The following is a 14,133-nucleotide window of genomic DNA, read 5'->3' on the forward strand; positions in this document are numbered from 1 at the left end:
TCTCTTGACTCTTGTAGAATTTGTCGTTTGCTGTTATGGGACAGAACACAGATAGAATTGAAGAAGTGTGAGTAATCTCCAAATTGTCACAATATCAGCAAAGATTGTTATAAGCAAGGAAGTTGTGGTGCAGACTTATTAAATTTAAGTCCTATGTGCTTTGGCTTTGAAGCATAGGTCCCCCCCCCCCCGCCCTTTTTTTCTATTTTTTGTAGTCAGAAGTTCTGGGTAATTTTCTTGAATTATTTCTTGCATTATATAGTATTTAGATTTTTGTCTTTTTATGTTCTTCTGGAAGACCTATAGTCAGTCCTTAAGCAGTCTCTACATATCCTGTCTTTGAGATCAATATAAGTTGTAGAGAAGTCATTTGTTCTTTTAACTTTCTTGCTTCTATGGTTTTTTTTTAGTTTTGTTTTTGTTTTTGCAAGGCAATGGGGTTAAGTGGCTTGCTCAAGGTCACACAGCTAGGTAATTGCTAAGTGTCTGAGGTCCAATTTGAACTCAGGTACTCCTGACTCCAGAGCTGGTGCTCTATCTACTGCGCCACCTTGCCACCCTTTTCTATGGTTTTTTTTCATAGATTACTTTCACTTCAAAATATTTATATTTCAAGTCTGTTATTCTTTCTTTTGATCATTTGGAAGACTTGCCATTGTGGATTCAAGATTTCTAATTCTTCTGATTAGGCCATTTCTGTCATTTGATATTCCCTCAATTCTTTCAATAGTCTGATTTTTCTCTTGAATCATTCTAGAATATCCTGCTATCCTGGTTCCATCCTCTCTTGGGAATCCTTCGGGTTCTATGTTTCATCACATGTTGGTTCAATTTTCTTTTTCTTGCAATATTTATTTTTTTTCAAAAGGCAAAAATTAAGATCTTTATTTCAAAATCTGAGTTATGGATGACCCTTTACCAAGTGCCAATGGTCACCTGCCACACCCGTACCAAGTTGTCTGGGTATCCAGCAAAGAGAGTCTGGCCATCAGCAGACCAGGCTAAGGAAGTACATTGTGGAGGCTCAGCCTTGCTGCTGGTGCTGATCACTTCTTGCTTAAGCTCATCCACAATGATTTTGCCCTCTAGATCCCAAATCTTGATGCTGGGTCCAGTGGCAGCACAAAGCCAGTAGCGATTGGGGCTGAAGCAGAGGGCATTGATTATGTTGCCACCATCCAGAGTATAGAGATGCTTACCCTTATTGAGGTCTCAAAGCATGGCTTGACCATCTTTGCCTCCAGATGCACAAAGAGAGCCATCAGGAGAAACTGTAACTGTGTTAAGGTAGCCTGTGTGGCCAATGTGGTTTGTCTTCAGTTTGCAGTTGGCCAAGTTCCAAACCTTGACCAGCTTATCCCAACCACAGGAAACAATAATGGGGTTGCTGCTATTGGGTGAACAATGAACACAGGACACCCACTCTGAATGACTCTCATCCTGCACAGTGTATTTACAGACACCCGTGTTCCACAGCTTGATAGTCTTATCTCTGGAACCAGAGACAATCTGGCTGTTGTCTGAAGAGAAGGCTACACTCAGCACATCCTTGGTGTGACCAACAAAACGCCTGGTGGTAGTGCCAGTTGTGAGATCCCACGGTCTTAATGTACCATCCCAGGACTCTGAGAGTGCAAACTGGCCATCAGAGGAAATGACCACATCACTAACAAAATGTGAATGACCCCTGAGGGCTCGCTGGGGGATCCCATAGTTTGTTTCATCTCTGGTAAGCTTCCACATGATAATGGTCTTATCTCGGGAGGCTGACAGGATCCTATCTGGGAACTGGGGAGTTGTGGCAATCTGGGTCACCCAGCCATTGTGCCCTTTAAGGGTACCCCAAAGGGTCATCTGTTCAGTCATGATGACGAGAACTGAGGGGATCTCTCCAGATGAGAGGATGGATCCAGATTGCACGGAGAGAGATCAGCCGACTCTCCTTCACGCCAGCAGTCCAGCAAGAAAAGAGAGAGCAGCTTCCTGTCGGAACGGATATATCTCTTGCAATATTTATTTAGAAAGATTAGTAATCTCTTCAATGTCTTGGTACTCATCTTTCCCTTAAATTTTATTATTTTCCTTGTGGATTTATCTGCTTGTGCCCTAGGTTCTTAATTGAATTTTCTTTCTCTGGAAAGCCTGATTATTTTAGTAAATAATCTTATGTTGCTTACTTTTTGAATATTCTACCTATGATGGTGGGTTTCCCTGAGGCTAGAGCTCACGTTGTCTCAGTCTCTCAGCTTTGGCACCTGCCTAAATAGTTTCTGGGGAAAACAGAACTGACCTTAAATTAATTCTAAGTTAAGCTTAGTGCAACCCCACAAACTTTAATTTTCTGGCTAGACTGAGTTAGAATATTCTTCATTGAAAAGTATTGGGGGATGACTGAGTAGGTGTTTTGGGGAAGAGCCTCTATAACTTTGGGCTTTCCTAACCTAGATGCTGTCCCAGAAAAAATGAAAGTATCCTCTTCCTCTCCTGTATCACTTCTCTTCCACATGTGTCTGGTTAGAGTTGAGATCTGCTGCTTAGTGCAATAGCAAGATAAGGGAAGAAAGGAGAGTGGTACTGCAGCATCTGGAAATCTTTTGTGTGCTCTTTAGATGGGTGGAGGCTGGTGATAAAGGATGTTGAGTAAGCATATTGAGGATGTGTTCTACTCTACGAATTTATAAAGGAGTAATCTTGTATGGCTTCTTGTTTTTTGTCTTGTGGAAATGGTTGTAATTGGTTGTCTGGTTCATAATTCCTATTTGAGAAGTTTTGGACATTTACTGGAGAGTGGGGAAAAAAGTCTGTTTTCTATTATGTTGGCCACATGAGCTCATATATGAAAACCATATTCACAATCAATTGATAGCAGAGAATGAGGTCTCAGTTGATTTGATAATAGAATAATCACATGCTTAACAATTTAGACTAATTTTTATTTTTTTCCCTCAGCAACAGCAACCATTAATGTAAATTTTTAGGAATTAGGAGACAACATGTGACCTTGAAATTTAGTTGTTTTTCCCTCTATGTGGAGCAAAGTGATCCTTATAAGCACCCAATATATCATCCTGGTCTTATTATCGTTGAGTTCTAAATATTTATTCATTCATTCATTATCAATAATACTTGAGTGCTTACTAAATGCAAAGTACAATATTAAGTGCTGAGAAAAATTCAAGATACAAAGTAGAGAGGTATTTGATTAAATCACTCTGCTTGCCCTCAGGCACTTATAGGCTAAGTAAGGGAGATAATACAAGTGTAAAAATTACTATGCTAGGAAATAGAATGTAATGTTTATAAGGGCAGTCATATAAAATGTTATGAGTATCCAGAAGGAGAAGAACTGGGCAATGTGCTTTAATTAGACTTTGGATGATAGTAGGGGATAAGCAGTGCTGTGGGAAATAGTGTTATAGGCACAGGGAAGTTTATGAATAAAAGCATGGAAATAGAAAAGTGTGAGATATCTTCAGGGAGTGGTGAGTAGTTCAATTTGAGCAAATACACAAGGGAAGTAGAGGCAACTACAAAGGGAGAATCATATAGGACATAAATTCAACAAGCAAATACATTTAGAAAATTAGAATTTATATTGTATATAAGTGAAAGGCCAAAATATGTAAATATATACACATATATGCCTATATGTACACATATATATTTTATATTAACATACCTCTCTCTCTCTCTCTTTAGACTATATACATATGTGTATATGAATGAGAGGCAACATGGTATAATGAATAAAAAACAGTCTTTGAAGTCATGAGACCTCTGAAGTCATGTTCAAATCTCACCTTTGACACATACTAGTTGTATAACCTTGGTCAAGTCATTTAAGATTTAGTACCTCAGACAATTCTCTAAGACATTGTAGAACAGATATTGATCTGAATTGGTAGAGTGGGTTCATCCCTGGAAATTCTCTAAACTGATAAAATCACAGACCTGACTCTTTCCCTCAAATACAGATATTTATATACATATACACATACATACACACATATACATATACAAATAGGGTTTATTAATTTAATTGCTTAAAATTACACTGACTTCTAGAAACTTTGTATATACATGTCAACAAGCATTTATTAGTTGATATATAAAGATATATGTATGTATATAAAATTGAAATGATTGTTGTTCAATCATGTCTGACTCTTCATGAGCCCATATGAGTTGGGTTTTGTTTTGTTTTTTTGGCAAAGATACTGGAGTAGTTTTCTATTTCCTCTTCCAGCTCATTTTACAGTTGAAGAAACGGAGGTTAAATGACTTGTTTAGGGTCACACAGTAGTAAGTGTCTGAGGCTGGTGACTTTGTACAGTTCTCTTTCACTTAAATCTAATTCACTTGAAGTCATGGCATGTCTTGGTACTTTTCAAGAACAAAGGACAAATAACAAGAAGAAGAAAAAGTCTGAGACTGGATTTGAAATAAGAAAGATAAGTCTTCCTGACTCTGGGCCAGGCACTCTATCCACTTTGCCACCTAGTGTTGTGTCTCCTCTCCCCCTCCTTCCCCCCCTTCCCTCCCTCCTACACCCTACTTTCCCCTCCCTCCTTTCTCCATGTCTACTCACTCACACACACACACACACACACACACACACACACACACACACACACACAAAAACACAGACAGACACACACATTTATTTTATTATTTAAAAAAAACATTTAAATGTTTTATTTGTTTTTCGAACTACATGCAATGTAGTTTTTACCATTTTTTTTTGCAAGGTTTGAGTTGAGTTTTACATTTCTCTCCCTCCCTCCCTCCCTTCCCCTCCCCTCCCCTAACAGAAAGCAATCTAATAAAGACTCTATCTACATTTATAACCATGCTAAACACAAATACATATTGATCATGTTGACACACACATTTACATTCATTCACACACATTAATATACAGATATATACATATTAACATTTATTAATAGAAATATACATGAAGGCACGCAAATGTATATATATATATATATACTTACATATACACATACACACATCTATTGCAATTGCAAACACACAAAAATACACAATTACATGAGATTGTTCAAAACCAACTGTTGTCTGGTATGTTAAAGAAAGATTGTGATGAGATAGGTTTAATTGCTACTGAAGAATTTACTGTGGAATTGTGCATTGGAAGATATTACACAGTTAAGTGGTGATAGAATGTCCTTTTCCAGAAAATTTAATAAAATGGCAGATGAACAACTGACAAAGAGATAGCTCTTGACTTGTATTCTGAAGGGTAGTTAGATTTTGGATGGATAGATAGGGAGATGAGGAAAGGGGCATATAATAGGAGGAAAGATAGAGATCTGTTAATTAGATAGAAATTTCTTTACTTGACACCTTTCAAGAAAATAGGCTTTCTCTTATATCGTAAATTCTTATATTTTGAAATGCGAATGTTGTTTTTTTCTTCAGATTTTGGAGATATGTTCTTGTTAGACTAAAATAATTGTTATTGTTTAAATTCAGTGGAGCTCCTTCATGGAACTTGTAATCTAGAAATTAAAGGAATTTTATTTATGGAAATCTATTGGGTTTTTTTCACACATTCATAAGCACACTCTAACTATTTTGACTGTTTCAAAGCCATTGTTTATTTTTCTCTCTAGTCTCTTATGCAAACACAAAGTGTGAGAATAAACAAGATTTTTGTGGCTGCAATTAAAAAAATTACTGAGAAATATTGGTGGAGTTTAACAATTTTTAAAAAATGAATCTTAGCTTTTTAGGGTAGATAAGGTACCTTAAGAATTATCCAGAATGTCTTGTAATCTTTGTTAGCTGTTTTTAATGCCACCAGAAGCAATATCAAATGAATGAAAATTTATCAATTATGATATGACATCTTTAACTCTAAGGTAAAGCAATCTATATACCTGAATGCCCTACTTCATACACAAATGCTCCCTCATTTTACAGATGAAGAAACTGAAACTTATTAGAGAGATAACAGTCTCACTTCTCTCCAAGTCATTTTCCACTCATACACAGCTGTGAAAATAATACTCTTAAGGCACAGGTTTAACCATATCAGTTACTCCACAGCTCAAAACCTTTCAGTGGCTCCCCACTGTTAACAAATAAAATACTGACTACTTGATCTGATATGTAAGGTCCTCCCCAATCTGACTCCTATACAATGGTTAACGATCTAGTCTTATTTGATATAATTTCCTTCACAAATTCTGAATTTCAATTCTAATGGTTCTAACCATTACCTAAACTTGATATTTCATTTCCCATCTCCATTCCTAGAATTCACTGCTTTCTCACATCCAACATTCAGGGTTCTTGTCTTCAATTCAATTTAATAAATTATAGACACAAAACTCTCTGGGCAGGTCAAGTGATACAAAGATAAACAGAGAAGAATGTCTTTACAGGGAGCACCATTCAAAAGGATAAAAATTGACTTTTTCCTATACTGTAATCCTTACCTTTGAGCTATAAGTACTGTTTTATTTGTAGACCTCAAATGATACCTCCAACCCCCCAGTGGATAATGTTTTCTCCTTCTTTAATGTGGTATTTATTTTTGAACATGTTATTTTCCTTCCAGTAATAAAGTAAGCTCCTTTTTAATATATAACTTTGCACCCATTTTAACAAAGAAAAATAGTTAAGCTAAACACATAGTCTACTTAACAAGGAATCACTTTATAGAGCTTGATAAAATAAAAACAAAATTAATTTGGAAAGCAAAAGATCTAGATTTATCAAGGGAAATGACAAAAAGAAGAAAGAATGAAGAGGTCAAAGCACTTAAAATTCTCAAACCATATTATAAACCAGTAGTCATCAAAGCTATCTAGTACTGGTTAAAGATTAGAGATAGATCAATGAAACCAATTAGACAAAGAAGATTAAAAAATAGAATTCAATAACCTATGGTTTGATAAAGGGGAAAACATAAATTACTTCAGAAAAAACTCCCTATTTTATAAAAATTGCTAAAAAAAACTGGTAAGCAGTCTGGCAGAAATTAGTATTAGACTGACAATCTATACCATACTCTACAATATGTTCTAAATGAATATTTGACCTAAAAGATTATATTATTTTTAAAAAATTAGAAGAGAAACACATCATATATTTCTTCATGGTATGGTTGACACATTCTTAACCAAATAAGAGACAGAGGTAATTACTTTAATTATTTGAAAGTGAAAAGCTTCTGCACAGACAATATTATTGCCTGTATGATAAGAAGGAAAGGAAATGGCTGAATGGGAAACATCTTTGTATCAAATTTCTCTGATTAGAGTTTGGCAAATAACTAATAAATATTTATAAAATTAATAGCCATTCCCCAATAGTTAAATAATCAAAGAACAGCCAAGTATTCACAACCATGTAATTAAAAATGCCCCAAATCACAAATAATAAAAAAAGTAAATCAGAACAATAGATTTTTCACCTCACCTACTGTAAATGGGAAAAAATGACCAAAATTGATAACATTCATTGTGGGGGAGGGGGTCTGTGAAAAGACAGGAACACTAATTCATTGTTGATGAAACCATGAAATAGTACAACAATTTTGGAAATTAATTTGGAATTGTACAAATAAAATACCTAAAATGTCCATATCCTTTGAACTAGAGTCTCCATTATTGAGCTTTTCTCCCAGGAAGCCAAAGATAAGAAAAAAGTCTCCACATACTCCAAAATATTTAGGGCAGCATTTTCTTTATGATAGCTAAGAATTGGAAACAAAGTGATACATGAATGTAACTGCTAGAGGATGTGTCTGGATGAATTAACCTAGCTTGGACTAGAAAGTACCTGTAGGTGGGTGTTTTATTGAGTCAGAGCTAATCCTAGAGATTCAAAGTACTTCCTAAGGAGTCAGTACTTGCCTTTGAAGAAGTGAAGTTTACTGAATAACGTTTTACTTAATATTGTAAGAAATAACTTCCTAATAACTTCCTACCCCAAAGTAGAATGATCTCCCTTAGAGGGCTTCCTACCTCTGTTTGCTTCCTACCCTACCCCCAATCATTAGAGGTCTTGAAGTAAAGGCTGGACAAACTCTTCTAGAAGATTGTAGAAAATATTCTTGTAGAGATATACATAAGACTAAATGGTTGCTTAGTTCCCTTCTAAACCAAATATTCTATAAATTCCTAAGATATCAGAATCCCTGGAGGTTTCCCCAATCTGTGCTGAGCCCTCTAAATTTTTCAAACTGTTCAGTGTCTAAATAGCCAAAGGTGTAGGCTTAACATCAATAAGCCTTTCAGTAGAGAATGGCAATAAAGACAAGAGAAAGACCCTGAAGAGATGAGGAAAAAGGGTAAAAACATTACTTGTACAAAAATATTTATAGCAGCCCTGTTTGTGGTGGCAAAGAATTGGAAATCCAGTAAATGTCCTTCAATTGGGGAATGGTTTAGCAAACTGTGGTATATGTATGTCATGGAATACTATTGTTCTATTAGAAATCAGGAGGGACAGGATTTCAGGGAAACCTGGAGGGATCTGCATGAACTGATGCTGAGTGAGATGAGCAGAACCAGAAAAACACTGTACACCCTAACAGCAACATGGGAGTGATGTTCAACCTTGAAGGACTTGCTCATTCCATCAGTGCAACAATTGGGAACAATTTTTGGCTGTCTGCAAAGGAGAGTACCATCTGTATCCAGATAAGGAGCTGTGGAGTTTGAACAAAGTACAAGGACTATTCCCTTTAATTCGGGAAAAAAAAAACCCAGATGTCTTAAGGTTTGATCTGGTTACCTCTGAGAATTCTGTTCTCTTTAAGGATATGATTTCTCTTTCATCACACCCAATTTGGATCGAGGTACAACATGGAAACAAAGTAAAGACTGACGGAGTGCTCTCTGTGGGGTGAGGGTGAGGGGAGGGAAGCAAGATTGGGGGAAAACTGTAAAACTCAAATAATATCTTTAATAAACATTCTATTGCTTTAAAAAAAAAGACAAGAGAAAGGAAGACTTGCCTTTCCTGTGGAACATTTTTCTGTTCTATTCTACTGTTCTTATATTTCTTCTAAGGGGTCTTGTCAAACTCTAGATGAAAGCAAAAATAAGACTAGGAAACTTCAGGTTACAGATATTCAGAAACTACCAGAAATCAGGAGCAAAACACTGTTTTACAATGCAGTTTTTCTTATTCAACCTTCCACTCTGTTGGCAAGGTTACTAGCCAGCGACAAGTTAATTTGCTGTGTGCAGACAAATTCGGATCAACCTTTGTTTGACCCTCAAAGTATTTAGCTCTACAAGGAATATTTTTTAAGTCTATCTCAATAAAGAAAAGAAACATGGGATTTAAAATGTTTTTGGTTAGATGTTGGCACGACTACCTCCTATATTGCCTAGACCTGAGTAGCACATGCCAATTTCTTAATAGTTTTATGAAAAGATCTGCCACTCGTATACAATGTGTCCCAAACAACGAATAGTTTGGCAAAATACTGGGGAGACAATCCTTGGAGGTCCTTCAAGGTAAAATCATAGATTTAGATTTGGAAAGGACCCTCCTTGTTTTAAAGATGAGGAAACTGAGGTATGGAGAAACTTAAATGACTTCCCCAGGGCCACACAGCCAGTAAGTTTCTGAGGTTTTATTTGAACTCAAATATTCCTAATTCCAAATTCACTGTGCCAAACTGCTTAATTTTTAAAGACTTCTGGACTACAATACTGTCTGCTTGATATCTCTAATGTGAAGTGATACCATACCTTGCTTGGCATAGTTTGAGGTCTTCTAAGATCCTCAACCAAAATAAGGGATTCTCATTTAAAATTAAGCAAGTATGAGGGAGACTGAATGGCCAAGCTGTGCAAATTTCTGGGAAATGAAGCCTCTGACAGACTGAACTGTGGTTTCCCCATTCCACTCTCCATTTAGGGAAGTCATGGGCTTTAGATTCTTGGGGCTCATGGTCACATGGTGGTCAGTGGTAAACAGCCCTAATCCAACCCATTTTTCCATACCTCTTCTGGTTGTTTGCCACCAGACATTCATATAAAAGTAACAACACAAAGGTTCTCCATCTGGGCATAGTTGTTTTTTAAAACACATTGAAAAAGCCTTCTCAATTACATTCCACCCACAGGTTGTGTAGATGAGAGAAAAGACTGGTTCTGGATTTTTTGAATGGTGGGTGGTTACTTTCAAACAGATTGAGCAGATTATTTTTTTTAAAAAAAATCACAGTATGTGTCTTCTGCTACCATCCATACACATTACCCCAATTAGACTCAAACCATTCTAGTCTGTTGATTAGTTTCTGAATTGGAGGTCCAGTGCTAAAAATACTTAGTATATACACAATAAATTCCTATTGAATAAAACACTGGCTTTTGGTAAGCCCCCTATCAATTGAACATAGTAAAACATGGGCAGAGGAGAGGGGAGTCTTCATAGCTTCATTTAACGACACCACTCTAGGATTTTATAAGTCACACCATGGTTGATAGACATGAACAGTTATTTTGCTGGAGAATTGAATAATGGTCCATAATTTAATTTATCTGGTCCTAAAACATGATAGTAAATCCAGTAATTGAGAGGTCTGATTGGAAAGGGTCATTCTCCCCAGAATATTATATATTATATATTATAGATTTAAGTCTGGGAGAGAACACTGGATTGGACTGAACACGTAAGGCATTTTTCTTCTCCCTGGAGGGATGTCTGCTCCCCATCAGTAGAAGGTGAAATTGTGCTCAATATTAAGTGAAACATTAATTGCTCCCAAACTATGGGAGCCAGCATGTGCAAGGGGAAAAGAATTAGAGGGGAAAAGACCTGTATTTAAATCCCTGTTTTGTCTCTTAGAGTTAAATACTCTAAGGGAAAATCATTTAGCCTCTGTATCTCAGTTTTTTTCATTTATAAATTAGGGGATTAGGTGAGACAATCCCCAAGTTCCCAACCAACTTTGTCTATGATCCTATGAAAGCATTAAGTGGCTTGGTGTAGAGAGTGACAAAATGGAAATCAGAAAGACCAGAGTTCAAATCCTGTCTCTGATACTAGGTATGTGATCTTGGATAAATTACCTAACCTCTCTGTTCCTTAGCTTTCTGACTGTAAAATGAAGAGGGGGGTTAGACTTGATGTTCTCTACTATTTCTCTCAGTTTTGTATTTACCATCCTATGACTTCAAGGTATTATCTGCCCTAAATTCTATTACCCCCCCCCCCCAATTCTCTTATTACTTATGGAAGCATCTATTTAAAGAGCTTGTAAATGCAGAACACTGAGACTCACTGACCTATTATAAACAGCAAATTATCATGAGCCTTACTCCTTTCTCTCTCCATCATCCTTCTCTTCACCCTTCTTTACCAAACCATCAACCATAAAAAAGTACTTGGGAAATACCTAACTATGTTGACCCAGTTATTTTCAATTAGGCAAGTTTAAAAGAGATTGAGAGAAGATAAAGCCAAGTCTTCTGGGATTCTCAAAGGCTCTGCTCATGTGAAATAGGCAACTGAGATCACTGTGTACAATATGTGAGGCTCAAAGAATTAGTCACCACAACTGTCACTTCTTTATGAAAAGGCCTATGTCACCTGTCCCAAGTTGAGGAGTTGCTTGCCTCACCATGCCCTCATGTGCTTTAAAAATAACAACATAAAAACGAGATTCTTATTGCTGTCTAGGAGCTCTATTTTGAATTCATCTCCATTAAATCAATTAAATATTGTTTACCTACTAAGTAAATCCAGGAAACTAATAGAGTGTTAGGCTCATAAGGGTCAGAACATAATATTACAAAAATAAAGCCTGGCCTAGAGCCTGGGGCATGCCAAGAGCTCACATTATTAGATTGCAAACTCCTTCAGGATAGGTTTTGCTTTTCTCTGTATGCACTTAGCCTTAATGTCTGGCCCATAGCAGGTACTTAAAAAATGATGATTTAGCTTGACTTGAAAAGGGATAATGAAAAAAATGATGTAAGTTATTCTAGGATTATTAAATTACTTAACTATGGGAACCTTAAAAACCCAATCCAGATGAAGATGGAATCTGGAGTGTGATTTGACCTGGGACTTTACAGATTCTGATAATTTGTGGGATTATTTTGCTTGTACAAGGAATGACTGGTTACAACATAGCATCGGAATTATAATTAGGAATATTTCACCTCTAGCAAAAACAATTTGACTGGGAGAAGAGGTAGTTGGAAGAAGCAGAGCAGAGCAGTCTGACTGTAGGTTCAGACACTAAGAAGAAATAATCTAACCCTTACACCAAGTGGCTGTAGCCCTACAAGAAAGGAATGATAGTAATTGGACTCTGGAGGGTGGGATGAAGTAGAGGGGTTGGCTGCAGAGTATAGGCTAGTAGAGATTCAGGAGGCAAGGCATGGTAGTTCCCTGGAGGGAAGCATGTACCCAAAGATGCTGACTGCTATGATAAAATCTTGCTCACCTTCTCACACTTATTCTTGGAGAGTTTTCATTTTAGGTAAATAAGGGTCAACAAAATGTTAAATGAAACTAATTACAGCAAAAGTAACTCTAAAGTGTTGGAATATAGGAATATGGAATAAAGAATTAAACTTATCACAATGAGACTTGCGAGAATACAAAAGATTTCTGGAGAGATAGAGTCAAGGGAAAGTCAAGATCTCCAGGAAAATGAGGACAAACAAGAGGATAATGGGAAAACCAGAGTCGCTCTAGAAAAAGAAAGATGTGAGCAAAAAAATAAAAAACTCTAAACAATTAAAATGATTCAAGATCCATGGTCTGCAGAGGCAAATTAATTAAAGACTGTGCTAATGATCAAGTCAGAAATAAAGATGAAAAATATAACCCAAGGCTACTGAGTTGGCAAAGGTCCCCTTCCTTTACAAAAAATTGGACATGGAATTTAGGCAAGTTTGTCCATGTGATGCTTAAGAATGTTAATCTCCACAGGAAGGCAAATGAAATGTAAATCTGCTAATAGGATTAAGAAAACTATTTCCTAAATGAGAAAGGAATGAGGGTATTTTGGAAAAGCTTCTAAACTATTCCCTGAACTTGGAAAGGGAAGCTATCCCCACCCCCCTCTCCCTGACTCAAAAGAGGCACTAATGAAATTGTACTGAGATGTAGTGGGTTTGGGAGCCAGAAGACATAGTTTTGAATTCAAAAACTATGTCTTGAATTCTGATTCTGGAATTTGTTAGATGTGTGACTTTGGTCAGATAATTTACTGTCTCTTAGCTTCAATTTTCTCAACTGTCAGATGGGGAATATGAATATTTTTTGTATGTATGCATGTGTACACACAAATCAACCATTATTTTCAATATACAGGGGTTTCCAGCATATTTTGATATAAAAGTTGTAATTCTATTGAAAAATAAATGTGCTTTGAGATTTCCTATTGGTTAAAGAGAGAGCCTAAAAACTCTAAATAGCTGTCAGTAGATGGACTCTTGAGTGGAGTTCTCTCAAGACTATGAGTTGATTCCTTTTTTTTCCCCCTGTAAAAGTGAAGGGGTTCTTAAATTGGAATCTGAATTTGTTTTCAAAAATAGTTTGGTAACTGTACTTCAATATACTGTTTCCTTCATATTTTATTTTATGCATTTAAAAACATTATTCTCACAAGTGGTTCCATGGACTTCAACAGACTGGCAAAGGGGGATCCATGACATTAAAAAAAAACAACTATTTTAGCATCTCTCCTTTTTGGTTGTCATTCAGTCTCATGGCTCATGTCACTATTGTCTTGCAAAAACCAAAAAAGAAAAAAAGAAAAAGAGAAACTCCCAAATCCATAATCTTCAGCTTCAATCCAAATGTTTGCTGGGGCATCTTATCTATCTCTTCAAATACAATACCAAAAATTCAAGCTGGCTAAAAGCAAATTATCTTCACCTTCTAAACCTCCTCTTCTTGATTTCTTGATGGTGTTTTTGCTGATGTTATTACTGAGTTGTTTTTCAGTTATGTCCCTCTCTTCATGGCCCCATTTGGGGTTTTCTTGGCAAAGATATTGGGAGTAATTTGCCATCTCCTCCAGCTCATTTTATAGAGAAGGCAAACAGGATTAAATGAAAGATTATAGAGTTAGAAAGAGTGTCTGAGGTTGGATTTGAATTCAGTAGTGACTACAGCTGGTAC

At 36.3% G+C, this 14,133-nt stretch overlaps 2 protein-coding genes across 6 annotated transcripts in view; both read right to left on the reverse strand.

The window, feature by feature from the left end:
- Positions 1 to 14,133, reverse strand: part of DOCK8 (dedicator of cytokinesis 8) — a 306,811-nt gene that overhangs the window by 115,605 nt on the left and 177,073 nt on the right. The gene's annotated exons all lie outside the window — the stretch shown is intronic.
- LOC141495328 (small ribosomal subunit protein RACK1-like) lies at positions 871 to 2,045 on the reverse strand. The gene has a single exon (XM_074196528.1). It carries the CDS (start codon positions 1,864 to 1,866, stop codon positions 1,213 to 1,215), a length of 654 nt encoding a protein of 217 aa, XP_074052629.1. The 5' UTR covers positions 1,867 to 2,045; the 3' UTR covers positions 871 to 1,212.

This window comes from Macrotis lagotis, chromosome 8 (genome assembly GCF_037893015.1).
Source record: "Macrotis lagotis isolate mMagLag1 chromosome 8, bilby.v1.9.chrom.fasta, whole genome shotgun sequence".
In the NCBI taxonomy this organism is placed as follows: Eukaryota; Metazoa; Chordata; class Mammalia; order Peramelemorphia; family Peramelidae; genus Macrotis; species Macrotis lagotis.

Bases quoted from the DNA above. Each gene is read 5' to 3' on its own strand.
- LOC141495328 (XM_074196528.1), bottom strand. From the start codon at position 1,866: ATGACTGAACAGATGACCCTTTGGGGTACCCTTAAAGGGCACAATGGC.